Here is a 26,910-nt window from a genome sequence, read left to right on the forward strand (position 1 = left end):
AAAGTATTTTTTCATCTGCAATACGTTATGAACTACTGGCATCACTTGAATGTCAGTGGTGAATAATGGTCTGACATCATCGAAACTGGAGTGAGTGTTAAAATGAATTTTCCATGCAATGATCATATCATAAACTGTATTAGTCTTTTGAGAGATTTGTGCCCTTGCAAATAGGTACATGCTTCTTGAAACACACAGAAAGACACGCATGATATTTAATATATGTAAAAAGCGGACTTATTTTTTTTTTTTCCCAATTTGCAATACTGACATTATATTTATTTATTTATATATATATATATATATATATATATATATATATATATTGGAATGGAAATGAGCATAAACAAAAGGCTATATATTATTACATACAAAAACAGTGACAAAATAGACAGAATTACAGATTCAGCATATTTTCCTTCATGTTCTTGTCAATGTTTTGAGAAGATACAATCATTGCACATTTAAAGAGAACTTTATAAAATTATGTATATAACTGAATATAAAAATAATTACATCTGTCAAATTCTATAAATCTTTTCTTTCAATACTCTACCCATTTTAAAAGTAAACAGCAGGAGGTGATTTTTTTTTTTTTTTAAACATATATTACATATGCTCTATGCAGTGGGTGTGGAACTATACTAACAAGGCTCTTGGTTTTATTTAATGTTTAATCTGTTGACAAACCAAGCATGTTGTTCAAGCTGAGGGCAATCTTGGCATCATCTTCATTGCTAGTTGTATCAATTACTGGGTAGTCCTTATTAGCATCAGGCTTTGTGACTTTAAATGTTCCTCTATTCACTTTTGTAGGGCTTCCAGGTTCTGAAGATATGTCAAAATCTGGGCTTGTAGTACGCGCATTAGACAATCTCAGCCTTTCCCGGATATCTACAGTAGCTGTCTGTCCATTGACCCCAACAGATGGAGAAGAAGCTTTAAGATTTGTCTTGACTGAGGAGACTGAGAGAACCGCGTCATTAATTGTTTTTGTAGGGTCAGTACTGAGGTCAACCGCTCCATTGAGTTCTTGTAAGATACTGTCAATGTTGCTGTCAGGTAGGAAGTGAGGCTTGAACAATGGTATATTTTTGGAGAGTTTAATTTCTGCAGTGGTACCATCTGCTTCTGGTGCTTTAATGTTTGTATCCACATCCTTTAATTCAGCAGATTTTCTCCATTTGAAGGGCCATTTTATCTTATGCTTGGAGCCCTCAACTTCAGTGTTGATGCCTGTAACATCTGCATCAACCCCAGCATTTGGTAGACTTACGTCAACATCAGGACTACCAACCCTAGGTGCAGATAGATTCAGATCTGGTCCACTTACATCAGCAGCAATGTCAGCATCAGGAGATTTGACTTTTGGACTGGACAGGTTAAACTTTTTGGGTGTAGGGAATTTCAACTTTCCTTTGGGAGCATTGATGTCAACATCTGTTGTGGGGACATCTACATCAACCCCACCTTTTGGTAGTCTCACATCAAGATCAGGAGTATCAACCTCAGGAGCAGTTAGGTTGAGGTCTGGTCCATTTATATCAGCAGCAATGTCAACATCAGGAGATTTGACTTTTGGACCAGACAGGTTAAACATTTTGAGAGTTGGAAATTTCAACTTTCCTTTGGGAGCACTGATGTCAACATCTGCTGTAGGGACATCTACATCAACCCCAGCTTTTGGTAGTCTCGCATCAAGATCAGGAGTATCAACCTCAGGAGCAGTTAGGTTAAGGTCTGGTCCATTTATATCAGCAGCAATGTCAACATCAGGAGATTTGACTTTTGGACCAGACAGGTTAAACTTTTTGAGAGTTGGAAATTTAAACTTTCCTTTGGGAGCACTGATGTCAACATCTGCTGTAGGGACATCTACATCAACCCCAGCTTTTGGTAGTCTCGCATCAAGATCAGGAGTATCAACCTCAGGAGCAGTTAGGTTAAGGTCTGGTCCATTTACATCAACAGCAATGTCAACATCAGGAGATTTGACTTTTGGACCAGAAAGGTTAAACGTTTTGAGTGTTGGGAATTTTAACTTTCCTTTGGGAGCATTGATGTCAACATCTGTTTTGGGAAGGTTTATATTAGCCTCTGGCACTTTGACATCTGCATCAACTGTTGGAGCTGAGAGGCTGAGATCAGGAGCTTCTGTATTGAAGTCAATCTCAGGTGTCTTCACTTTTGGACCGGAAAGGTCAGCTTTTGGAATTTTAAATGTAATCGGTTTCAGCTTTCCAGATGGAGCCTCAAAGTCTGGGGACTTGATAGCTACATTAGGAACACTGATCTCAGCTTTTGGTAAAGTTGCATTTACATCAGGCATACTGACCTCAGCTTTGGGAAGATTTAAGTCAACACTAGGTGAATTTAATTCTCCTTTGAGTTTGGGAACTGAGAGATCTAGATCTGTGTTAGCATCCAGCTCAGGCCCTTTTACTTTTGGCCCCGTCAAATTCAGTTTTGGCAAATTGAAATGTGGCATCTTAAATTTCCCAGATGGGGCATTAATGTCAACATCTGGGACTTTAAGGGTAGCATCAGTTCCTTCGAGCTTTGCTTTTGGCAAGTCTAGGTCTACATCTGGGGTGGAGAGATTGAGATTTGGTGACTTTAGACTTCCCCCAATGTTTGCACTTGGAGCATTTAAGTCAGCTTTTGGTAAACCAAGGTCTAAAGAAGGAGCTGAAATGTCACCTTTAACTTTAGGTGTTGAAAGACTAAGATCAGTTGCTTTAACTTCTACATTAGGTGCTTTGAGTTCTGCTGTGGGCATGTTCACATCCACATCAGGTGCATCTAGTTTTGGTGTTTTAACCCGAGGTCCAGAAAGACCAAATTTAGGCAGCTTAAAGTGAGGTACCTTGGCTTTGCTAGAGGGGGCATCAATGTCAATGTCTGGGGCTTCAAGGTCTACATTTGGACTTTTGACATTAGCATTGGGCAAGTTCAGATCCACATCTGGAGCACTAAATTTGCCATCCACTTTGGGTGCTGAAAGACTGAGATCTGGAGCTTTCAGGTCTAGGTCCGGTCCATGGAAATCTGCCTGTGCATTGAGGTCCACATCTGGACCTTTCATCTTTGGCCCAGATAGATTTATTTTAGGCAGTTTAACATGGGGCTTCTTTAACTTTGCAGATGGAGCTTCTATGTCAATATCTGGAGTTTTAATGTCTAGATCTGCTGAAGAGAGGTTGAGGTCTGGTGCCTTGACAGCTAGATTCGGTCCTTCCAGTTCAGCTTTTGGCAGATTAATGTCTACCCCAGGAGTCGACATGCCCAAGTCTGGTGCTTGTACCCCTGCATTTAGATGTGGAGTTTTCAGCTTTGATTTATGTAAGTTTAGCTTTGGCATTTTAAGAGTTGAGAACTTGTGCTTTGCAGTTGGAGCATTAATGTCTACATCAGGTGCTTTTACATCAACATCAGCGCTCTGTAAATTGACATCTGCTTTTGGGATGCTGATATCTCCATGTATCTTTGGTGCTGAGAGACTTAAATCAGGTGTTGAGACATTGGCATCTAAGCCAACCTCTGGTGCTTTAACCTTCTGCCCAAATGTTGGTTTCTTAAATGTTGGCCACTTTATTTTCCCAGAGGGAGCATTTATATCGACATCAGGAGTCTTAATATCTACATCTGGAACTTCAACGCTGGCTCTTGGCAGATCAATGTCAACATTTGGTGCACTGACATCTGCATTTAATTTTGGCGCAGAAAGGTTTGCATTAACACTTGCCTCTGGTACTTTCACTTTTGTAGTTTTTGCTTTCTTTAATTTAGGAAATTTAATCTTGCCAGAGGGAGCTTCGATATTAGCTTTTGGTGTTTCAATGTCCAGGTTTGGACCACTGAGCTCAGCTTTTGGCAAGGTCATGTCTACGTCAGGGGTCCCAATTTCTCCATTGAACTTTGGGGCTGACAGATTCAGATCAGGGGTTTTTAGGTCAGCATTTATGTCTGGGGCGGTTAGATTCACATCACCAGAAACCTTTGGCTTTTTACCATGTAGACTGAAGGTGGGCATTTTGAACTTGTGCGTTTTGGTCTTCAGTTCAGGTTTATCCACATTAACAGAAACATCTGGGGTGTTAAGTGTAGGGGTAGAGACACTGACATCAGGTGCTTCTAATGTACCATCCAGACATGCTCCTTTGAGATCTGGTGCAGACAAGCCAAAAGTTGGCTTTTTGAACCCTCTGTGGCTGAAGTTAGGTGTGGCACCCTTTGGCTCAATCTGTGGTATTTCTGCATTTACTGTTGGGGTTGAGAAGCCACCCTTAAGGCTTGGGGCATTTATCTGTCCGTTTAGCCCATTAACCTGAACACCTGGTGCTTGTAGTCCTGCCTCACTGTTCAGTCGAAGATCACCAAGAGACTAAAGAGGAAGGTGAGATGAAGACATGATGAGACTCAATTATGACATGATGAGACCCAATTATGCTTTTTCTTTAATTCTCAAGGTTGCTTACCAGTCCTGCTTTCAGATCTTTTGCTGTCTTGAGTTCAAGGTTCTTGTCATAGGGCTCGAGTATTCTGATCAATTTTAGCACTTCATCTTTACTGAGGTGGTCCAGATGAACGGTTGCAGCAACAAGCTGATCTCCTTCAAGAGACAAAAAAAGAAGATAAGGTACATTACAGAATCCATTACTATCATTAAGTTTGCTTGTTGTATGACTGAGGCAGCATAGAGGATACATGCGAGTTCTTTACCTTCCTTCAGGTTGATTGCTGGATTTGTGATTCCTGTGACTACTACTCCTCCTTTTTCTGTGTCCTCCAAAGTTACAGTATCTGAGAGGGCACGAATCTTTGTTTCTCCATTCTGCACATGAACAAGGTGACTTATTACCATACATTAGTCTTTTGTTTATAATCTCATAAATACATAATATTATTTGCAAAAGTAAAAATTATGTGCTATGCCATGGCAAGGATGTAATCAGAGGTATAATGAAGGTGCTGTAAATTTATTGTTAGCCATGTTGAAACTTCTAGCAGACTTAACCATTGAGTCAGGCACACCCTGACTTCTGATTGGCTAAACAAATCCGATTACATCTGTGTGCAGTTCTGTTAAAAAATGACACGAATCTTAAAATTGTTATTTTGGTGAGAGGGTACCAACCATCATGTCTTCACTTCTTTAAATTCAACTGACATGTCACGAATACCAGTTTTCAGGAGATCTGTCAAAACAAAAAGCAACAAGACTTGAAGTAATCTTTGTCGTTACATTTAGGAATATATTATGTAGATATTCATTTTTATAAAAAGTAGGCTACATTTAAAATTTCCAAGGAAAATGACTGACCTAAAGCCATTCAACAAAACATGTCATTTTAGTATTTTTATTAACATTAACAATGGAAGTACGATGACTAATTGTAGTTTGAATTTAAGGCCAATTTTAGACCCACTGATTCAAAACGAAGATGTTGCAAGCAATCGTCATGCCATCTTTACTCCATAAAATGAGCATATAAGTGCATGGGTGTGTGGTTACTTCTTTTTAACCCTCTTCCCACACTCCTTGAGACACTTGTTACATCTGTATTGCATCATTTTAGTAGTCTTGTACATTGCTTGGTAATAAAGCTAATCTAAGCACCACTGTGTTACATGTATTTAAAAATGAATTGATTGATAGCATTGCCATTTATTTTATTATTATTATAATCAAGATCAGTTATTTAAATATTAAGCAAAAATAACAAACATTGTGTGTAAAAGAAGGGGAAAAGGAAGTGGCAGGGAAAAATCAGAAACCACCTCCAGTTTTTCAAAGACAGATGTAATGTAGTTAATCACATTCACTAGATCTCATAGTGAGAAGGTGTATGTTAAAAAATGAAGTAAATAAGAAAGGAAGATACTATTCCATGGTACAAACCACACTGCTTAAAACAAAATATAAACAAATGGTGCTTTATGAAGCTCCCTTGTAAGGTCTGCAGTCTGATAACTAATCACATGGGCAGTGGCTTTATGGCATTATGACGTCTTCATTCTCTCACTGAGGTTTGAGATTTACATTTACATTTATGCATTTAGCAGACGCTTTTATCCAAAGCGACTTGCATTGCATTCAAGTTACAGTTTTTTTTTTACATTTTTATCAGCTCTTGCTTTCCCTGGGAATCGAACCCATGATCCTGGCGTTTCTAGCGCCATGCTCTACTATTTGAGCTACAGATAACATTTCACAGGCCAGCAGAGATTTTTTCAAAATTTTTAAAGAATTGCAGAAACCTTGCATATGTGCAAAGTACAGTCTCTACATGCCCAATTTTTCACATTGTAGATTATTAAACAACCTCCTAATTTAACTCAAAATAAAAAAATGCTTTTTAACTTGGTATTCTGTCTCTGTAACAGATTGTGTGTGTGGTTTGTGTCAGGAATGTTTTAGGAATGGATGGATTGTGGAGAATGAGGAGAACCAGTTTGTTCAGATGAAAGAAAGATGAAGAGATAAATACAAGGTCACTCTGTAGTCTGTATCGCTCTTGGCTTTTCCCCCCCTAAATATCTGTCTAACTTTTTTTTTTCTTCTGTTTTGTCTCTCTAAAGCATATTATTCAGACTGCGATAAGAAGGTTCAGATGGTCTTGATGATGAAGTTAAGATTTCACCGTCAAGATTTAGAACAAAATAATTATTCTGCTCAGTAAAGCATTGAGTTTAATCAGCAGCAGGAATCATCTAATGTTTCAGCTTCACCCACCACCACAACAGTTTTCCCAAAGACTTGCTCCTAAAATAATCTGATGCAAAAAAAAAAATCACTGCTTTCAAAAGTCATATCATATCGTAAATTATTCAATTTTTTTATAACGTGCGCACGATGCATGATGAATTAGTGCTGAAAATTTCAGCCCATCCAAATGTTTCTCCTGTTTACATTTTTGTGAACGTTTTCAATTGACAACTATAGTATTAATCAGTAAAACCTCAATAGACTCACATTTATAACAACAACATCAGAGCAAAGTGCACATCAAACACAAATATTAAATGAGATATTAAAGGAGCTGTTTCAACAACAGAACAGTCTTCTTTAGGTTTGATTTGATATGATTTGGAAGTAACTGAATTGATCAGTTCCCATTAGATGACGCAGGATGATAAATTGCACTGATTCTGTATGATTTATTTAAGCACTGGTCAGAGTGAGACACTTACCCAATGTTGTTAATGTTGAGTGTATCTGTAGCCGTTGATGTTGACACCTCAAAACTCCAGGTGAATATGACTGTCATCCTCTCTGTCATGGGGTTTCTGTCAGATAAATGCATGTGGAGCCACCAAACAGGTTCTGCAGCAACAGCATAACAACCACACACACACACACATAGCAACACACACCGAAACTATAGATCCAGAGAGAAAGTTTAAGTGACTATAAATTTGTGGCATGATGCAGTTAAATGTTTGTCATATATTTCAATTTGATTATGATGTTTTTTTTATTTATGTTTTCTACGTCACAGAGAGCTTCTGTTCAGAATTACCAAAGCAACAGCAATTTGATCAGTCAGCCCCAAAAACTCTTAAAAATACAGAATGGACTTTGAAACTTGCATTTGTTGATTTTCACATTATAAAATGATCATATTTGAACTATGCTGAGCTAATTTATGCTTTAGTCAAGGATGTGGACAAATATTTAATATTTCCTTAGAAAAAACAGCTTAGAAACATCCTATGAGAAAAACTAAAGTGTGTTTAGTCAACAGTGAAATATTGCAAGACTGTTGTGTTTGCAAGGGTTTGGCCTTATAGTATTGTGCCACACACCCTTAAGTTCTTTCAGAAATGCATATGAATGCATAGTGCTACAGAAAGGTTTCAGCTGGTTGTTTTGATAGTTTCAGTAGAGAGATAGTTCACCCAGAAATAAAAAATCTGTGTATCAGCTAAGAAGATACAGTATTTTGGAAAAAAAAATACCTGAGTGACTTTAATTGTATCGACAAAAAAGTACACACATTTTTCAGAATATCTTCTTTTGTATTCCATACAAAGTCTCACAGGTTTGGAACGGCACGAGGGTGAGGAAATGATGACGACTTAAAAAAAAAAAAAAAAAAAAAAAAAAAATGTTTACGTTTAACATTAATGCAACACCCACAAATGTTGAGGCATATTCAATCAAATTAACCACCAAACATCCAACAGGAAACTGCTGTCTGGTTGAACAATGCTGAAAGTTTGAGAAAGATCATGAAGTCATGAAGTCATTAAGGTGTTAATGTAAGGTGTTCATTTGTTGTTCTGAAATGATTTGCCATTCTGGTATACAATAAAGACATTATTGAAAGAGTTTTTGTTTTATTTCATGAACTGTAGTACAGTCACATTTCCTAGTAAGAAGTAATACTATTAGTCACCCACCTTGCAACCTTAAGCTCTTGGCAGCAGAAATGGAGCCTTTAACCACTATTTACGGTGTAAAATAGCTTCTATGAATTGTTACATTTATGAGAAGAGACTGTCAATGCAAATGAGTAACCACTCATCTTCACAATACAGGGTTTGTTGGTAACTCCATGGACACTAAACTGTGCTGCAGTTGTTAATGTTTACAGTTCAGTACAAAGGTAAAAGTTTATGAATAGAATGAGATTTTACATTTTGAATGTGCTCACTACAAGGTAATTGTTTATTTGGTTGCAGTAAATCACCAAGACGGAGTGATTGTTAAATCAGGGAAACTTTTCTGTCCTCTTGAATTATTTATTTTTTAAGGTCATTTAATCGACAAATTTACACTATTTATTTAAAAAATGTGACTTTTTGGCCAGCTTCAAGGCCTGAGATTTTGCCTATTATAATACATTTAAACATTATTTGACTTTTTAATTACTAGAGTGTTCTGTGGAAAACTCATTTTGGACTTCAGGACTAATACATTTATAAAAACAAAAAGTTGATGTTCGGTAATTCTACTTCACGCTTCTGTGTAAAACTTGTATATTTATGTGTACAACTTTGTATTTTTTTAACATACTGCTGTTATCATAGCATCACGCCAAGCATCTCAGAGTTTTTAAAACCGTTTTGTGTGTGTTAGAAATGAAAAGGGACAGGCAAGAACATCTCTGAAAATGTCTCCCTTTAAACTTTTTTCATTATCAAACTGGTATATTCAGAAATAAATGATTTCTTTTTTATTTAAAGTTCAGTAAGTTGAGTGACTGATAGCTATGGCTTACCCAACGTTTTCTCCAAAAACTAAACCATCACACACAAGTAAAAATCCACCCAGTAATGTAGTTTGAAGAAGTTTCATTTTTCAAGATTTCAAGTAGTCAAAAGTGCATCTAACTGAGGAATCACCCATTTATGACCCTCATTTTAGACGTTTTCACTGTGTACTCAGCAAAGCTCCTATTGACTGCACTGTCATGAAATCCACAGATATATTACCGAACCTCAAAAGAAAGTGTTTGGGAGAGGAAAGCACCTTGTGTGCTTAGCATAGGCTAATGCATGAAGGCTGACTGTGGTATTGAGCTTGTGCACATGTTGTGACAAGAGCAGTGCTTTTGCCTTAAGGGAGGACTTTGGAGTTGAGTCTTTGACTTTTATTTATTCGTGTTACATCTAAGTTTTAGCGTCTGGGCTTCAGGTACGAACTTGTCTCTTTCATTGTATCTCTGTAATGAAATACAGTCACCAGCAACCGGGAAACAAAAGCTCTCCTCTAGCCATAAACATGTTAAGGCCTCATCATTAATTAAGAAAGAAAGAACCTCATACACTGAAAAAAATAAAACGCAATAACTAAGATTTACTTCATTTTTATTTTGCAAGTTTTTGCACACAAATTTTAAGTAAAATGTAAGTATTGAATTAAGTAAACTCTACTTAAGTTAGGTAAAATAAGTAAATTTAACATGGCCAGTTAGAGTTTGATGAGTAATTTTTACTTAATTATTTTAAGTTAAATCTGCAATACTTAAGTACATTTCACTCAGTCATGGCTTCTAAAATTTACTCAATCGATGTAGCACTGGGAAACAACCATGCTACTAAAGCATGTGATTCACTCACAGACATGCAAGTAAGCAAGTAGACAGCTTGTTATCCTTTTAAGATAATATGTCCACTCAACAGAATTAATACCCAAATGAACACAGAGACCTTAATACTTGGTACACCATACACAATGACGGTGACAATCAGTGGATAGTGTTTGAGTATGAATGGGTCATTTTGAGTAGAAAATCAACTCCAGATGTCACAAAACAGTGAGTTACTAAACCTAACAACAAAAGCAACCATAAAACAGTGTAAGATTTAACCTTTTTAATTATTCATGCCCCAGTGCATGATATTTACTTAAAGAATGCTTGTAAACATAAACAATTCCAAGTAAAATATACTTATAAGTTCAAACTTTAATTTCTACAAGCTTAAATTGAGTACTACTAATTGAGTAGTAATTTACTTAATTTTTTAAAATTCTTGCCTGAACTAAATTATTTAATGTAGAAATTACATTTGTTTTTATAGTGGTGGAAGCAAAAACACAGGAATGAAAGTTGCTTCAGTCTTCATGCAGGCAGAGAAACAGGTGTCTAAATGAGTACTGCAAGAGGAGCACAAAAAGACATTTTATTCAGTTCGGTCTAAGCCGAGAGTTGTATTTTTTTTTTATTTTTTTTTTAGGACTTTTGTTTTCTGCTGTCACTGTGGTACTATGCGGTGCTACAAAATGGGGTTGAGCAACTGCTAGTTTGAATTGTGAAAAACACATATTTGTCATTACACGCACCACCATCGGCACAGTACCGAATGTTTGAGATACCACCAATCCGGTTGTGACATACTCGAATTGTTTTAGAAACGCTAACAATTAAGAAACAAAAAAATGCCATCAAGTTAATTTCCAAAGTAACAAATTGTTTATCCAATTGTTCTGACCCTTAGACCATAACTTAATACATCATGTAGATTAAAAATATTTTAAACTTTAGAAGAACAACAATATAAATGTATACATTTTCTTTATTGTTTTTCGTAAAGAGAGATAACAAAATTGTCTATTAATCTATTAATTGGTTGTTTCCAATTAAGAAGAATAAGTCTTCGTGCAAAAAGCATCACAAATGTAATAACAGAATACTGACTCTTTGATATTGTAATGTTATCATCTTTAACCCCAAAAAGAGCTAATACTGGGTCTGGGTCCAGAGGTCTTCTTATAATATCTGACATTATTTGAAAAATTATGGACCAGTAACTTGAGTAATGGTTTTGGGACACTTCCAAAACATGTGTACTAATGAGGCACCTGATTGTCCACATCGATCACAGGTTGAGTCCAATAAATATATACTTTTAAATAAAAAATGGCTGCTATGTCCTCAAATCAGGTTAATTTTTATAAAACTTTTATACGGTTGTGTCCCAACGAGTCAGATATTTATAAAATCAGGCAATAGCAAAGTCAGCCTTCTTGCTGAAGGTCCTCTTTCCATGTTTCAAATGTTTTGGGTTTAACAACGTCACAGACTCTGGTGAGTTTTATAGTTTTTAATTTTATGTTAAGTAGATATGCTTATATTTTATGTCAGTTTCTCACTAAACTAATGGTAAATAAATTGTTAGGGATTTTTACATAATTTTCCTCATTTTAAGAAGGTCCTTTAGTATGCAAACACCAGAAAAACAAAATGGCTGCTGCATTTACATGGGTTATCTGCAGAACATGATTATTTTGTTAACAAATAGAAAATATCTTTATCTTTCTTACAGAAAGGTTTACTTACAGAAGATTACTTTATTTAATATTAGTGTAATAGTAGAAGTGAATAAAAAGGTGGTATGGGGGAGGAGGAGGAAGCCTGAAGAATGAGGTGAGGTAAGTGTTTGGAGTTTATATTAAAGGCCCTAGTAATGATAGTAGTCAGTCTTGCACTGTCTAAACCAATTCATGACTCACTGCAAAAATAATACAAAGTGACAGCATAAGGTCTTTGTTCTGCCTTAGAGACGCACATTTCCACCCAGACAGTGACAGCACAGTGGTCAGGATCAAATTTTAGAGTCCTCTGATGTATGAATGAGAATGAACGTTCTTGATTGCCAATTATTGTTTCATAGAGTTTTCATACTGCATATGTGGATAGTTGTAGCATTTTCATGTAGCCTGGATGTCCATACACAAATTGAGGTTCTCTAATCAATGTTTATCCCAAACTACTACATGTCTGACATTCCTGTTGGTTCCGAGTCTTTCCTCTAACATGCATGGCCATTGAGTCAGTGTTGTTGGCACTGTATAGTATCTTTTTAAACTAGGTGTGGCAGGGATTGAGCATCGTGAGCACACTTCAGAAGAATGCCACCACTCCACATTCTCATTCAGGTATTTGTAACTCAATGCAACTGCACAGCTCAGGCCAAAGAGGACAGTAAAAAAGACCATTGTTTTTACAGATATACAGTGCACAAGGATGTGTGAATGGTGGAGTGGTAGCAGTATCTCCTAAGAGAACTTTCTTTAAATATGGTGTCTGTGAAAAAAAGTTTAAAGTGTTTAAATTGTACCTCACGTGAAAATTCAGTTTCACCACATTTTAAATTCTGTATTGAGTTTAGAAACATTCTGTGATGGAAATGACAATTTAAATAATTTTACAGTAACACTTTACGATAAGGTGTCATTTGTTAACATTAGTTAACGTATTAACTAATATGAACAAACAATGAACAATACATTTATTGCACTATTTATTCATCTTTGTTAATGTTAGTTAATAAAAATAGAGTTGTTCATTGTTTGTTCATGTTAGTTCACAGCGCATTAACTAATGTTAACAAGCACAACTGGTGATTTTAATAACGCATTAGTAAATGCTGAAATTAAAATTAACTAAGATTAATAAATGCTGTAGAAGTATCGTTCATTCTTAGATCATGTTAACTAATGTAGTTAACTAATGTGAACTAATGAACCTTATTGTAAAGTGTTACCAATTTTACAATAAAATGCTGATTTTGTCTGATGTTGTATTTTTTTTACTCTTTTTAGAGCGTAGAACATGAAAACAATGCAAAATTGTAACATTCTTCGCCATTTCTGATGTACAAGTTTAGTGCTGGTCACTAAAAGTACAGTTGGTTGTACAAGGCCAACAAGGTAAAGTAAAACACTTAAACCCAGTTTGCTCCGGTGGGATTGCTCTTGTGTCACTTTATGATTCATATGCTAAACTACATTTTGAGAGCAGAACAGTTGCAAATACCTTTGGATACCTTGTGTTTAGCATGTCCCAGCATTTCTAAAGAAGTTGATGTCATATTTGTTCAGGTAGTTGTCCTGCTCGGGGCGTCTTATGTGTTCTTATATGTGTTCATAACCTGACATGTGAGTTGAATTAGAAACACCCAAAGAATGTAAGAGCCAGAGAACTATTTGTATTCATAGAAAACAGTACTAAGATCATTCTGATAAGTCTCTAAGACAAGAGTGCTTGTATCTCAATGAGCACATTTTTGTGAAACTGACCTGATAAGGTAAAGCATCTTTGTGAGGCTTCTTCTGATGTCCTAAAGGAGGAGTGAGGCATGAGGTCTAGCATTGCACCTCAGGCATTTGTTCACTCACATACTACATTCCTTAGCCAGCCTAATAATGTTCAACCCACGCGCAGCACTTTGACTTGTTCATTTAGCTGGAATTCAGGTAAACTCTAATTCCAAACCTGTAGTGCATTGCACACTGCACGTATACGCACTTGTGCAGGGTAAGCGTAAATATTTCCTTTAATAAAGGCCGTAAATTATAGCGTTTAGAAAAAAACTACATTTTGTTTATAGTAGCTACATAACAAGCCACATTCACATCAGTAATTTACATAAATTGGAATCCAAATCTCAAAGCATATACATTTTCAGTATCTATAGGTTACACAGGTTCAGTGATCTCACACCATAATGCCAAATTCATGCATAGCTTGTTCTCAGGATCAAAATGAACTAAATTATAGCTGAACACATAACAGAAAACAAACATTACTAAGAGAGAACCATGTCTTTATTGACTTGAAATAAAATAAAATTCATTATACTAAAATTTTTATTTATCATACAAAAATATGAACATACACAGTATGTTTGAAGGACTGGCTGTTACTGTTAAAAGAAACAATGATTTGATTGAAAAGATGACACTTCATTCTGCAATGATGAGAATCTCTTGATCTGCCTCAGTCAGTTCTGTCATCACATTCTCCCTGACCGGAGACATCGGCTCTCCTTTCTTGCAAGTGCTCAGCTTTGGATTGTCCCTGAAACAAACACATGCACAGACATTTAAATACATTCACGTCAAAGCATGTGGCCATTTTGGTCGTCCTATCATATGGATTTAAAATATAACACTTATGGACAACTTCTCAAATGCCAAAAAGTAGCAGAAAGAAGCAGCAATCAGATACTTCTCTAGTTTCACCCTCGAACTGACTTCACATTTAACTCTTATGTTGATTAGCCCCTCCCCCTTCAATCCTGCACTGACTCAGACCCTTATTCAACTCAGGCCTGAGCATTGCATAATGGGAATGTATTTCCTTTCATAGTGAGCAGGCACCATCCTTCTCTAAACTACTACAATGACTCTCACTTTACCCAAGCAATTAGTTACACCTCTGTTGTTCACATATCAACTAGGTAACAGCACCACTCCCATTAGTTTAGTTAGTATCTTGGTGTTAACAGGTTTATCCCACTACTGCCCCTGCTGGCCACAGGTGGTAATGACAGCCAAATATAAACAGTAGAAGATGAATTGGACAGTGTGAGGTCTTGTCATTGGCCATGTTGATTCATTTATTTACATAATCACATACTTGCACACAGGCTGACTTACTTCTTGAAGCTGAAGGCCCCCCAGAGGCCGCTGATGGTAGCCTGCAGGCCTGGACTGTTCTCATTGTTGACAGCATTCTTTTTCCCACTAGCTTTCTTCCTCAGACCGCTGGGCCTAGCAGGAGCGGAGGTCTCGATTTTACCACCTTTACCCTGCCCACAAGGCTGTTTCCGAGACAACCCTGAAACCTAGAGCACAGGTGTAGGAAGTCAGACTGAGGGTGGAGGTGTGGGGAAAAATCATATCAATGTTCAATCCCTCCCCACCCCCCCACCCCACCCCACTCCACTCCCACACTCTAGTCTACGGTGTAAGGAAATGGAAATGCAAAATGCAGACTGTGGTTTAGGGTCATGATTAAACGGACGTGCCTTTGTTCTGTTCAGAGCAGGTTTCAGCTTGTCTGTGGGAGAACTGCTTGGGCTGTTGGAGCCATCTGAATCTCTCTCCTTTTCCTTCAAAAAGAATAAAAAAACAAACAAAACAGAAATGACTGATAAATGGTCAATGATAAAATTCAATACCATTTGTTTTAATTTCTTATTCCTGTTTTTACTAGGTTTTATGTTGTTCATTGAATTTTGATACCATGTATTTTTTTATCATTGTATTATGTTTCTGTGAAGCACCTTGGTCAGCATTTAATGTTGTTTAAAGGTGCTATATAAATAAAAATGACCTTGACCTTTAAATAAATTACAAATAAAACACTAAAAAGGAAATTGATCAAGTAAAAGCAGTCATTACAACATTCTAATATACAGTATAAAAATGAATATTTATTATGAGATGTGCTAAACACCACATTGAACTGTTATTGAATAATCAAGTTTTATTTAAAGATAAACTAAGTGAGAATTAGATGACAAAAGTTAGCTTATATATAAAATCTATAAAAATAGGGGAAATGAGCATGCATAATCAAAAATCCAATCCAATATAGATTTAAATTTATTAAATATATCATGCATCCCTAATATTAGAACTAGGGGTGTCCCCGACTAAATATTTACATAGTCGAATTATGTGGAATCATGTGTGCAGGAGCGGGGGTAAATATTAGCGATGTAATGATTCACTCAACTCACGATTCGATTCATGATTTTGATTTCACGATTCGATTCGATTGAAATCGAGCCGGTTGAAAATGGATTCAAATATGTGATGATTCAAATCGGTTGAGATGCTAAACAAATCGCGATACAATTAGGGGTAGGAGTTTATATGAATGCATGTCTGAGGGGAACTTACTGTCTTTAGAAAAGTTTAGATGGTATCTTTTTCTTTTCATCTTGCCTCTGTAAGTGCACTTTGTTTATAGCAGAAACCAAGGAAACGTTTAAAGCGCCACCTGCTGGCAGAGAGTGAATCTGCGTCTCATTCAGCTCGTCTGCTGTTTCGGTGTATGGTTTCACAAAACTGAAGTCAGGCCATTCTGTTTTTGCTTCAAATTTCAAAATTATACAGTCTAATTTAGATTAAAAACTCTTTGTTTGGATCATGATTAAAATGCAGTGGTTGCCTCTAATTTTAAATGGAAAGAGCACAGACAAAGCCTTATTTTGTTTTTATTTAGAGATTTATTTTATTTGTGTTATTTATTTGATTTGGGGCTTGTTTTAAAATTTCAATTTTTAAATACATTTACATTATATTTACATTTTGTTATTTAGCAGATGCTTTTATCCAAAGCGACTTACAAATGAGGACAAGAGAAGCAATCAAAACCAACAAAAGAGCAATAATATGCAAGTGCTATATTAGTATATTATTATAGTGTTATCTTTCAATTTCACAAAGAAACGTGCAGCATTTTGTCCAAGCAATAATAAAAGGACACATTCAATTTATAATTTGTGAATCGAATCGAATCACGAAATCAAAAATCGCGAATCAAATCGAAACGTGAGTTGAGCGAATCGTTACATCCCTAACTCTAACTGTATAGAGACTTTCATGGAGGAAATTAACGAATATACTGCAAATTTTTCCGACTTTGAAACATACATTACTGCCACATAAAATTTCATGTGATCACATAAACATGAGCTGCTGCTCAAACTGCTCAAACACAGTGCTGAACAAAACTAAATTTCATTTTCTCCAGAGCGCAAACACAAATATGCATTGAACAGTTTGCCAGATCTGTTTCGCCAATATGAAGATAACATCTTGAGTTTTTCCGTGGGTGCTCAGCCATTCGGCGCCTGCGTTCACAGCATCCAAAAATCAAATCAGAACCGGGTGAAATGTTTTGAAATTTTGTACCCTAATTGATCGAAACAAAACCAGTCTTTTATTCTACCTGTGGCTTGTTAAAGATTTAAATCCCCGTCAGTCATGGATCACGGAAAGTGAAACTTAAATCTGTCACAGGAGTGGTTGGATTTATTCATGCACATTAAAAAAACGAATTAAAAGCTTCTTTCTTTTCACATTCTTATTTACAGCATTATCGTAATAGGCTGTATATTAACTTATTGGGAGAAAACTGGTAGTTGAAATCAGACAATGAACACCCCCATATAGTCAAACTGGCATGATCCTCCTTTCTTAACACCTCTGCTAATATTCGACTGTGAATTTGGCAGTCGAATCAGGCTCATCCTATCGAAGCACTGAATCTTCTACTATTCGGGGTCACCCCTAATTAGAACCAAGTAAATTGTTGTAAATTACTATACTACAATTAACAAATTCAGAAAGCACTCCAAAATGAAAAATTGTTATCATTTACATAATTTTATCTGCAGAACTTGAAAGAAGATGTAATGGCAACTGACCAGGGATGTGTTTCCCAAAAGCATTGTACGCCTAAGTTGATCGTAGCTCCATTGGTTTCAATGGGTTTACGATGTACTTAAGCTTACAATGCTTTTGGGAAACGCAGCCCAGTTTGGTACTATTGATTCCACTGTATGGGGGAAAAAACAGAAAGACAATGAGAGTGAGTAAATGATGACAGAATTTTCATTTTTGGGAGAAATATTCTTTTATGGTTGACCGTATCAAACATGAATTGATCAAAATATATTTTCTCACCTTATCAGAGTTGTCCTCTGTGACTAGGGAGTCCTCCACACCAGCAGAGATGCTGCTAGACTGAGAGAAATATGCACTATCTTGAGACGGAGGAGACCCAGGAGATTTCTCTGCATCCTCGGTGCCCTCTACAGGAGAGGACGATAGAGAAAGCCCTGATCCTACCCAGGAGACGCTTCCCTTCTTTCTGTGGAACTGCTGCAGGGTGGTTAACCCTGAAGGTGTGGAAGAACGGTGTCTGTCTGTGGTGACGGTGGGTGGATGTGAAGTAGATTTATTCAGTTCTCTGGTGCTTCCTGACCAACTAAAGGCCCCGAGACCCAAACTAGCAGGCCTGGAGGAGTGAGCCGGAGATGCAGATGGACTGGACGACTCATCTTTGGCCTGCTCTCTCTCTGGGTCAGGGTCCTGACACAATGCTTGTGTGTTTCCTTCAGACTGTGAGACAGAAGTCTCTAGAGACTTCGCAGGCTGAGGTGAATCTTGTTTTACTGCGTCTTCCTGTGCCTCTGCCAAATTGGATTCACCATGACAGAAGAACCTGATGGAGATGTCAATCATATCATTATTGCCAGCAGAGTTTAAACTGGGATTTTGGAGGTGGAAAAACAACCACCAAGCCTCCCAGTTAATATAGTACTGTATATTTAATGCCATTGTGCCACGAAACAGTCAGGTCCAGTTTAACCCTTGATTGTGTGTGTAATGGGAAAATTAAGGTCTAACAGTAACTTTTAATAGCAACAGTACACATTCCTTTAGTAAGTTTCCCATCGTGCTCATACCTGCTGCGCATGACCTGCTCTCCAGTGCCCTCTTCTGATCGGTTCCTCCACTGCAACAGTGTTGCAAAGCGATTTCGAGTGCGGCACTGTCCAACTGTGCTGCCACACCCCTTCTCCTTAGAAACAATGTTATCGTTGGTCAGCGGCTCAGTGGTGGGGGGAGTTTCAGGACAGCGTCTCTTTACACCAGCTGAATACTGCCCTAACAGGTCATCCACAGAGAGGCTGGTATCTTAAAAAAAAGACAAAACATTACATATAAACATGCCTAGTCAGTTCTTATCAAAATAATCAGTCCCATCCTTGAGATTTATATTCATGGCACCAAGGCCTGCTTACCTTCACGGGGTCTTTTCACTTGTGATTCTCTTTGGGGCATTTTTAGACTCTGCACGCTGATGATCTTCTCTTTGCCCCAGGTAGGAGGGGGTCTTTTGGGGGTTGTAGGACTCTTTGGCCGGGTGCTACCTGGTTCAAACTTCTTGCTCCAAATACTCATCTGCAATGGGACATTTTTGTCACATCTGTCATTCCAAGAACTACTGCGAGCAGCTTTAGAGGGCTGGAAGAGAGAGAGAGGGACACCTTAGGTACTTTGCTACGCTATTATTATTGTTAACTACAATTAAAAGAATTACAAATAATTTTCTGCAATTCAAATAAATCTGAAATAAAATATAAAAAAAGTTATTAAAAATGAATGAAAGTAAGAAATGTTGCCTTGGCTACTAACTGAAATAAAAATCTGAAGTACTAAAATTGCTAAAAGTGAATACATAAATAATAGTATATGTAAATAAATAAAGCTATATTATATGATAAAACTGATTAAAAAAAATTACAAAAGCAAATTAATCAAATTAAAATTCAAACTTAAAAAAATATATAAAAATAAAAGGTAATTCAAAATATTAAGTACTACTATAATAGCATATAAATTATGCTATGTTCTATGATATTTATCCATAAATTCATACACATGAAAGATGACTAGGTTACCTGAGTGTAAGGTGCGTCAGGGTTGAAGTCATCTATCCTTTGCATCGTGTTAATGTCCATATTCCCAAGAGCCATTTCCAGCCCTTTCTCATCTCCTACATTACTGCATTTATTCAGTTAAGTTAAATTTGCAAACAAACAGAGCTTTGCAACACAAACATACATTTACAAAAAGGTTCAACTTTAAAAACTGCTTTTGCATTTGTCGTGCCAAGACAGTTTATTGATTAATTTTAATTATGTGAAAATGTAAGATCAGCAGTTACTGTTTAATCAGTATACAATAGTGTAAAAGATACGTTCCAGCATAGCTGAGGGAACCGGGGTCAATATGATCCGGGTAAGGGTTCAAAGGAACCACCTTCCTCTTCAAGGGGTCAAAGATCAGCTGATACAAAAATGTGTTGTTGGCTTTTGTGAAACCCTCAATGTACTCATCTGGCACAGTGATGTCCATCTTCAGGTACTGACCCATCTTCTTTATCACCTGTATGTCAGAGACTAATTACTTAGTTTAGTTATGCTGAATTATGCTCTAGTTCTGCTATCTGGTTAAATTTGTTTTCACAATAAAAAGATTGCTCAGGTTTGCTCAAATAAGTTTCAAAAATTAAACGCAATACACAGAACACAGAAGGCAGTGTGTCCTATGGGAATCTTACCAGAGTGAGAGGTATGTGATAAAACATGCCGTTTCAGTAATATGATCAGTTGCATAAGTGTATGTGCACATAATTAACTGTTTGTTGTGGCAGTTTAGCATATTAAATATACCTAACCAACTCTTTTTATCATCTCACCTTCAGAATATCTGGGTTATTTGCCATCCTGAGCAGCTTGCATGCCTTTCCCAGACCGATGCCATATAGAGATGGCAGATAGTCGCATCCAGAGAGGATGCACATGTAACGGAACTTCTCCTCTGTGAAGATGTTGCCAAGAGACTTGCAACGGCCCAGGTGACATTGATCAATCTCCAGTCCATTACCTTGTTTATCCATCTTTAAAATCACCTTCAAACAATGCATAACAAAAGTTAATATCCCCACTGTCCTCCAACATGTCTGTCAGCAATTCAATGAGCTATGAAGTTTATTTATTGTTTTAGCATTCTCACAAGTCTTGCTTTTTTTGGTTTTAAGCATAAGTTTAAATAAGTTTATATTTTTAGATGCTTACAAAAACTACCATTTAAAGGTTTGGGGTTGGTAACATTTTTTAAAATGCTTTTGAAAGAAGTTGCTTATGCTCACCATGGTCATTTTTATTTGATCAAAGTTTCCAATTTTAAATAACAACTTTCTATTTTCAGTGTCATACGATCATATATTTTTTATATTATTGAAATTATCGAACTTTAAAATAAAATAAACAAAACATTTTACAGACTCTCAAACTTTTTTTTTCCCTCTAAAAACAAGTGTTATTATTTTAGACTATTTAACATGTATTTAAAATCAAGAAAAATACAGAAAATAAGAATTTTTGCAGTGTAGACTTGCATGACACCAGACTGTGGTCAATACCGGGGTTTCTAGGCAAGTGTTTTTTCTATTGCACATTGCACTGGTACCTTTTTACACCCAAATGCCAGCAGATCTGAGTCCTCTGTGATCACTGCCTGAGCAATGCCAGATTTGTTTAGGAAAGCTAACTGGGCATCTGCTTCATACGGAGCAACAACACAGTCCACTCCACGCATCCTGGCGGTCTGGAAACCAGCAAACAGGCATAAATGAAAAGGTAAATCCTGATTAATCCGTTTCCAATATTGCATAATAATTAACTTCAATAAATGTTATTTCACTCATTCCAAAACAAATATTGTTTACAGATATCAGATACAATGATCTCACCTTAATGACATCATGTGCCATAGATGGGGTGATATTAACACTGCGGGTAAAACATTCTCTGGCTTCTGATATCTTACCCTCCCGCAGCAGCTGTTTGCCTTTCTGCAGATTTGCCTGTCGACGCCTGTTAATGAAATATACATTAAATATTCTTAATTTTTAATTAAACAAATTAACTTTTTCTCCAGTAAATATTCTGTTCTTACTCTCGCCGGGACTTCTCCACTTCCTGTTTGGATGGCAAGTTACGTCCGTCAAACACCAAGATTGGCTTTACACCAAAAGAAAGCAGCATATCCACAAACTTCATACAGTAGGACACATACCTGATGGACACACAATGAATGTGAGCATGAGAAATGCACATTTTAACCTGGAAAAATGATGCTGGAAATGACTGAACTACTCAGGATATCGCATGCAAATAAATGAAATGACTCACTGATCGGTAGGTTCTCCTTTTGCAAGTTTCTCTGCACATGAAAATGCCCCCTTATGGAGCCAGCAGTATGTGTCCACCGCCACTGTCTGTCCCCGGTATTTCTTCACATTGATAGGCTCTGAGGCATCTTTGATAAACTGCAACAGGCCTTGAATTCCCATGTTGTCTGTCTGGAAGGACAGATGTCTGAAGAAGATGGTTTATCAGAATCCAGCCTGTGTCACTACACGATGCACTGTAGAACATAAACACATCCTCAAAAGTCAACGGAAAACATTCCCTAACCGTCCAACCGCGAGGACGTATGTAAAAAGACAAACACCAATATACAGTAACGTTAACTTTTAATAAATGTAACATAATGTTTATTTCATATGTCCGCGAAAGACTTTAACCGCCAAATCCCTCCAAAACCAAGCACAGTAACTTTAGTGACAATTCTCGCGAAATTAAATCGACAGAACATGAAAAATAATCAGACCGCTGGAGTTAATACCTTACTCATATATAAACGAAACTATCTTTTTTGTTTTGTTTTAGTATTTATTTTAAAACACTTACCGAGCGCTTTTACTTCTGCTTCAGTGTCTGCTGGTGTTACAGGGTTTCGACTTTAGCGGCAAAAACATGACATCACTGCAGAATAACCCTATTGGTCAACATGACAAAGACAGCCAATCACGGAGCAGAAACTTGAAAGAGGCGGGACAATGAATTCCACAAAATCGGAAATCTCTTAAATATTTCTTTCTTTATTTTTTTTTTCAGGACACAACATTATTCAGGACGTGATTAAAATGTTAGCAACCTAAATCAGTTTGGAGTTTGATAAAGAGACGGAACCAGTCATAAAAGCCGATACATTTAATGTGTTTTAAAATGTTTCTTTTATATACTGACTTTGTTGCATATAAGAATGAGCATATGAGAATGAGTGAGCATATGTACACTAACTATAGAAATATGACTGATGAGATTGTGTCTATGTAACTGTGTTTTTCATTATGCAATTTACAGTCTCACAACTTCTATTCAGTTCTAGGGCAGTGTAATAATATGCTATGGCATTTAATATAATAGTGCTGTCAATAACGCTGACTAAAAAAAGCCCTATATATACATTACATAAGCATTATATTTAACACATATGTAGCATTTTAACGACAATGCAAATCATTTCCGTCAATTGAAATAATATAGACAGATAAATTACTTGGGAAGGCATATATCTGAAGGTGGACTGGGTTATAAGGTTATATATATAATAAATGGCATGTCATGTCATACATGTAACCCTTTTCTTCAGAACGGTCACGGGGTGGTGCTGTCTCGGTGCATTGAATGTGTGTTGTCGGTGCTCTGTTCTGGCGCTGGGTGGAGCGCGTCCCTCCCCGTTCCGTTCTGCTCCAGGATTTGACGTGTCGTCTGTGTTTTTTCTGCACTTCCTGCTTCCTCCATGACTGTTTTGAGCCAGCAGTCCCGTCCGAAAGCAGATCGGTAGGAATCGTTAAACGTGGCAATGGTGTGAAGGTGCGCGATCGGCGGCGGTGTGTGTGATTGTGAGTGAAGCCCGAGGTGTTATCGCTGTCAGCCATGCAGTTCTCTCCCACCAACGGAGATTTTACCTTCGTCTCCTCGACGGACGCTGAAGGTACAGTAGTTAAAGGCCCAAAGCATCCATACGTCTCTTCTCTGATATATATGAATCTATCTTTTTTGATGGGATGCAGTTGGTTGTGTTTTTGTGTGTGATGTACACTTACAATAATATGAGAATATACCCAAGTATGTGCATGATCAAGCCTCTTAATGTATCATGACACGGGTGTTGTTTTGTAGACTCAATAGGGATGCACTAGTGAACTGTATTGATCTAAAACAAACTCTTATCCACCAGAGCTCAGTGGCACCATCGATGCCCCGGATATCACATTAAATATGGGCCCTGATTCCACCAGGGATGCCTACGCCACCACCTTCCTGAGACAGAGAGGCTACGGATGGCTGCTGGAGGTGGAGGAAGAGGATTCCGAGGACACTAAACCGCTCCTGTGAGTTTTTGGGACTTGTTTTTTTATGCTTGATGTCACATTTGCTTTTGTTTGTGTTTATTGGTTGTCTGTGTTTGTGCAGGGAGGAGTTGGACATTGATTTAAAGGACATCTACTACAAGATCAGGTGCGTGTTGATGCCCATGCCCTCGCTGGGTTTTAATAGACAGGTGGTGAGGGACAATCCTGATTTCTGGGGCCCGCTGGCTGTTGTCCTGCTCTTCTCCATGATCTCCATCTACGGACAGTTTAGGGTGAGACGCGAGTCTTTGTGTCTTGACCATGAGCAGTGTTTTATATGTATAGTGAAGATGCATGTGCACATAGACCTACCATCAAAATGCAAAATAGATTGCCATAGACTGTATGCTAATGACAAGGTTATCTTCAATAACATGGAAATAAAATGAAGGATATTTGTGCTTCTAAAACCACAAAGTCTATTCATCAAATATTTTTGTTTAGAATATTTTTAAATATTCATTCTGCCATAAAGAAGGGATGATGACTTTTTTTTTTATTACTTCTCCGCAATTATTTAGTATGTAATTTAATGCACGTTTTTATAGACTGAGAACCCTAGACATTATTAAACATTTAGTATTAATTTGATAATTAAGAAAATAAATATAATAGTATTATAGTAGTAATATTATATTAATAGCGCCATACTAAAGTGACTTTCAGGAAGGCATGAAGATCGGAGGATTCATTATTTTGTAATTTTTTCATTTCAGTTTCCTTGTCACTTGCATGATTTTGTTAGTCAAAACAGAAGCAGAAATGCATCAAATTTGGAATATTTTTAAATGTGCCATATATCTTTTTTTTGACCAATCAGGTTGTTTCATGGATTATTACGATCTGGATATTTGGATCACTGACTATTTTCCTTCTTGCAAGAGTGCTGGGTGGAGAGGTATTTATATTCTGTAAAGCATCAGATAGCATATGATTTTTATGAGTTGAAAGGGTTGCCCACTCATGGTTTTTAATTTTATTTATAGGTGTCTTATGGGCAAGTGCTTGGGGTTATTGGCTATTCTTTGCTCCCGCTCATTGTAATAGCTCCACTTCTCCTGGTCATTGGGGGTTTTGAAGTTGTCTCTACACTCATAAAGGTAAATATTATTATTTTTTTTTAAAGAATATGAAATTATGTATGAGATTGATTATATAATATGTATTTATTCATATGTATGAATATATATATATATTTTCTTTTCCAGCTTTTTGGAGTATTTTGGGCTGCGTACAGTGCTGCCTCTTTACTCGTCGGTGATGAATTCAAAACGAAGAAACCCCTTCTCATATATCCCATCTTTCTTTTGTACATCTACTTCCTGTCTCTGTATACTGGAGTCTGAATTGACCACAGGCTTTGATTAGCTCGTTGCTTGGACATTGACAAAGAGCACTGTGGAGAGCTACACAGCAGGGATGTTCCATGAAGACCAAGAAGGAATTTGCTTTTTCTTTCTTTTATTTTACCCTGTTTATAATCCTATATGCTTTGGGGAATGAGGTGTACAGACATTAGTGTATTTAACTGCTTCCATTTATTTTGTACACAATAAAAAGCTGCATCTTTTACTGTGGAAGCCCTGTTTGCAGAGACCACTCTGCCACCGAAATCTGGAGCCCTGGTATTACATGGTCTTTACAAACCCCGAAAGGAAAAAAAGAGAACTTTATATTGTAAAAGACTATGGAAAGCATGATAGTCATGTAACAGAAATTATGTGTCACCACACATGATGGTGAAAACTTTTTTGAGTCAACCAGCTGATGGTAGACAGATTTTGTTGTTGTTGTTGTTGTTGTAGACCTGGGGTGCCCAATCCTGCTCCTGGCGATCGACTGTCCTGCAAAGTTCAGCTCCAACTCTAATCAAACATACCTGAAGCAACTAATTAAGGTCTTCAGGATTGCTTGAAAATTAAAGGCAGGTGTGTTTGATTAGAGTTGGAGCTGAACTTTGCGGGACAGTTGATCGCCAGGAGCCGGTTTGGGCACCCCTGTTGTAGACTGATCCAATACATTCACAGAATTCTTGATCTTATCAGTTTTAATTTTTAATTTATGAGTTCTACATGGAAAAAGAGAGTATGCAGGCAGAACAGCTTAGATTAAAAAGGTCTGCTTTGTATGGGTGCCTTGAATTGGTCGTTTTATATGGCTGTGGTGTATTTTATTTATGTAAATGTAGCCAAAAAGGAAAGGAATTTTTATTTGTAGAACATGCAATTGAAAACAACTTTCTACCTGGTGATGTGTACACTGCAGACATATGTTACCATATTAGTTGAGCTAAAACAATTGAGTCTGAAAATTGTTATATTCATGAATCAAATTAAAATCTATTGACACTGTAATTAAACTTTTTGTTGTGAATCTCATTAATGCCTGGGAATAATAATACTTAATTGCATGATTTATTTGTTAATTTCATATTCATTAAAATGTTTGGTTACTGGTTGTAACAGTAAACAATCAAAAAAGTGATTAAGTATAATATTTTGAGGACACAAGAGTTGTTTCTACTGTTAAAAACAAGACATATCAAAACTAAAAAAACACACTAGTGGTTGGAGATTTGTTGACAAAATTTTGACAAGTACCATGGTAAGTGTAGTTACTAACAGAATTTTATCAAAAAGATTAAAAAAAATATATATATATATATATATATATTCGTTGGACACAATAATACATAATTGTAATTTTTCTTTGAACTACAAGAAAAGAGCTGTGTCTATGTGTGGATTATCTATCTATCTATCTATCTATCTATCTATCTATCTATCTATCTATCTATCTATCTATCTATCTATCTATCTAT

At 36.7% G+C, this 26,910-nt stretch overlaps 3 protein-coding genes across 4 annotated transcripts; 1 reads left to right on the forward strand and 2 right to left on the reverse strand.

The window, feature by feature from the left end:
* Positions 1 to 84: 84 nt before the first annotated feature.
* On the reverse strand, positions 85 to 8,348 carry si:ch211-125o16.4 (neuroblast differentiation-associated protein AHNAK). The gene is made up of 5 exons (XM_058750073.1): positions 7,195 to 8,348; positions 5,138 to 5,198; positions 4,723 to 4,834; positions 4,479 to 4,612; positions 85 to 4,384 (listed from the first exon to the last, which is right to left on the reverse strand). The coding sequence occupies exons 2-5, from the start codon at positions 5,141 to 5,143 to the stop codon at positions 674 to 676; spliced, it is 3,963 nt and encodes a 1,320-aa protein (XP_058606056.1). The 5' UTR covers positions 5,144 to 5,198; positions 7,195 to 8,348; the 3' UTR covers positions 85 to 673.
* A 5,535-nt stretch (positions 8,349 to 13,883) lies between these two features.
* Positions 13,884 to 22,716, reverse strand: exo1 (exonuclease 1). Of its 2 annotated transcripts, none has more exons than XM_058750103.1 (14): positions 22,579 to 22,716; positions 22,018 to 22,203; positions 21,782 to 21,901; positions 21,576 to 21,699; positions 21,293 to 21,430; positions 20,520 to 20,732; positions 20,019 to 20,206; positions 19,720 to 19,822; positions 19,060 to 19,282; positions 18,721 to 18,952; positions 17,936 to 18,476; positions 15,265 to 15,348; positions 14,894 to 15,081; positions 13,884 to 14,312 (listed from the first exon to the last, which is right to left on the reverse strand). In XM_058750103.1, exons 2-14 carry the CDS (start codon positions 22,176 to 22,178, stop codon positions 14,198 to 14,200), a joined length of 2,430 nt encoding a protein of 809 aa, XP_058606086.1. In that variant the 5' UTR covers positions 22,179 to 22,203; positions 22,579 to 22,716; the 3' UTR covers positions 13,884 to 14,197. The 2 variants fall into 2 exon arrangements, with proteins under 2 accessions (XP_058606086.1, XP_058606085.1); XM_058750102.1 differs by having other exon boundaries at positions 13,985 to 14,312; positions 22,018 to 22,252; positions 22,579 to 22,711.
* Positions 22,717 to 23,350: 634 nt separating this feature from the next.
* On the forward strand, positions 23,351 to 26,462 carry yipf4 (Yip1 domain family, member 4). The gene is made up of 6 exons (XM_058750105.1): positions 23,351 to 23,668; positions 23,915 to 24,068; positions 24,151 to 24,322; positions 24,910 to 24,987; positions 25,076 to 25,189; positions 25,298 to 26,462. The coding sequence occupies exons 1-6, from the start codon at positions 23,611 to 23,613 to the stop codon at positions 25,433 to 25,435; spliced, it is 714 nt and encodes a 237-aa protein (XP_058606088.1). The 5' UTR covers positions 23,351 to 23,610; the 3' UTR covers positions 25,436 to 26,462.
* Positions 26,463 to 26,910: the final 448 nt, after the last annotated feature.

This window comes from Onychostoma macrolepis, chromosome 17 (genome assembly GCF_012432095.1).
Source record: "Onychostoma macrolepis isolate SWU-2019 chromosome 17, ASM1243209v1, whole genome shotgun sequence".
Lineage (NCBI taxonomy): Eukaryota > Metazoa > Chordata > Actinopteri > Cypriniformes > Cyprinidae > Onychostoma > Onychostoma macrolepis.

What these genes read in the sequence shown, in the direction of transcription:
- si:ch211-125o16.4 (XM_058750073.1), bottom strand. An exon ending in AGCAATCAACCTGAAGGAAG is followed by an intron (nt 4,613 to 4,722) that starts GTAAAGAACTCG and finishes TGTCTCTTGAAG; the next exon opens with GAGATCAGCTTGTTGCTGCA. An exon ending in AAGATCTGAAAGCAGGACTG is followed by an intron (nt 4,385 to 4,478) that starts GTAAGCAACCTT and finishes CTTCCTCTTTAG; the next exon opens with TCTCTTGGTGATCTTCGACT.
- exo1 (XM_058750103.1), bottom strand. Translation starts at nt 22,178, where the DNA reads ATGGGAATTCAAGGCCTGTTGCAGTTTATCAAAGATGCCTCAGAGCCT. An exon ending in TGGCATTTGGGTGTAAAAAG is followed by an intron (nt 20,733 to 21,292) that starts GTACCAGTGCAA and finishes CATTGTTTGAAG; the next exon opens with GTGATTTTAAAGATGGATAA. An exon ending in ATAACCCAGATATTCTGAAG is followed by an intron (nt 20,207 to 20,519) that starts GTGAGATGATAA and finishes TCTGACATACAG; the next exon opens with GTGATAAAGAAGATGGGTCA.
- yipf4 (XM_058750105.1), top strand. Translation starts at nt 23,611, where the DNA reads ATGCAGTTCTCTCCCACCAACGGAGATTTTACCTTCGTCTCCTCGACG. An exon ending in GAGGACACTAAACCGCTCCT is followed by an intron (nt 24,069 to 24,150) that starts GTGAGTTTTTGG and finishes GTGTTTGTGCAG; the next exon opens with GGAGGAGTTGGACATTGATT. An exon ending in CCATCTACGGACAGTTTAGG is followed by an intron (nt 24,323 to 24,909) that starts GTGAGACGCGAG and finishes TTGACCAATCAG; the next exon opens with GTTGTTTCATGGATTATTAC.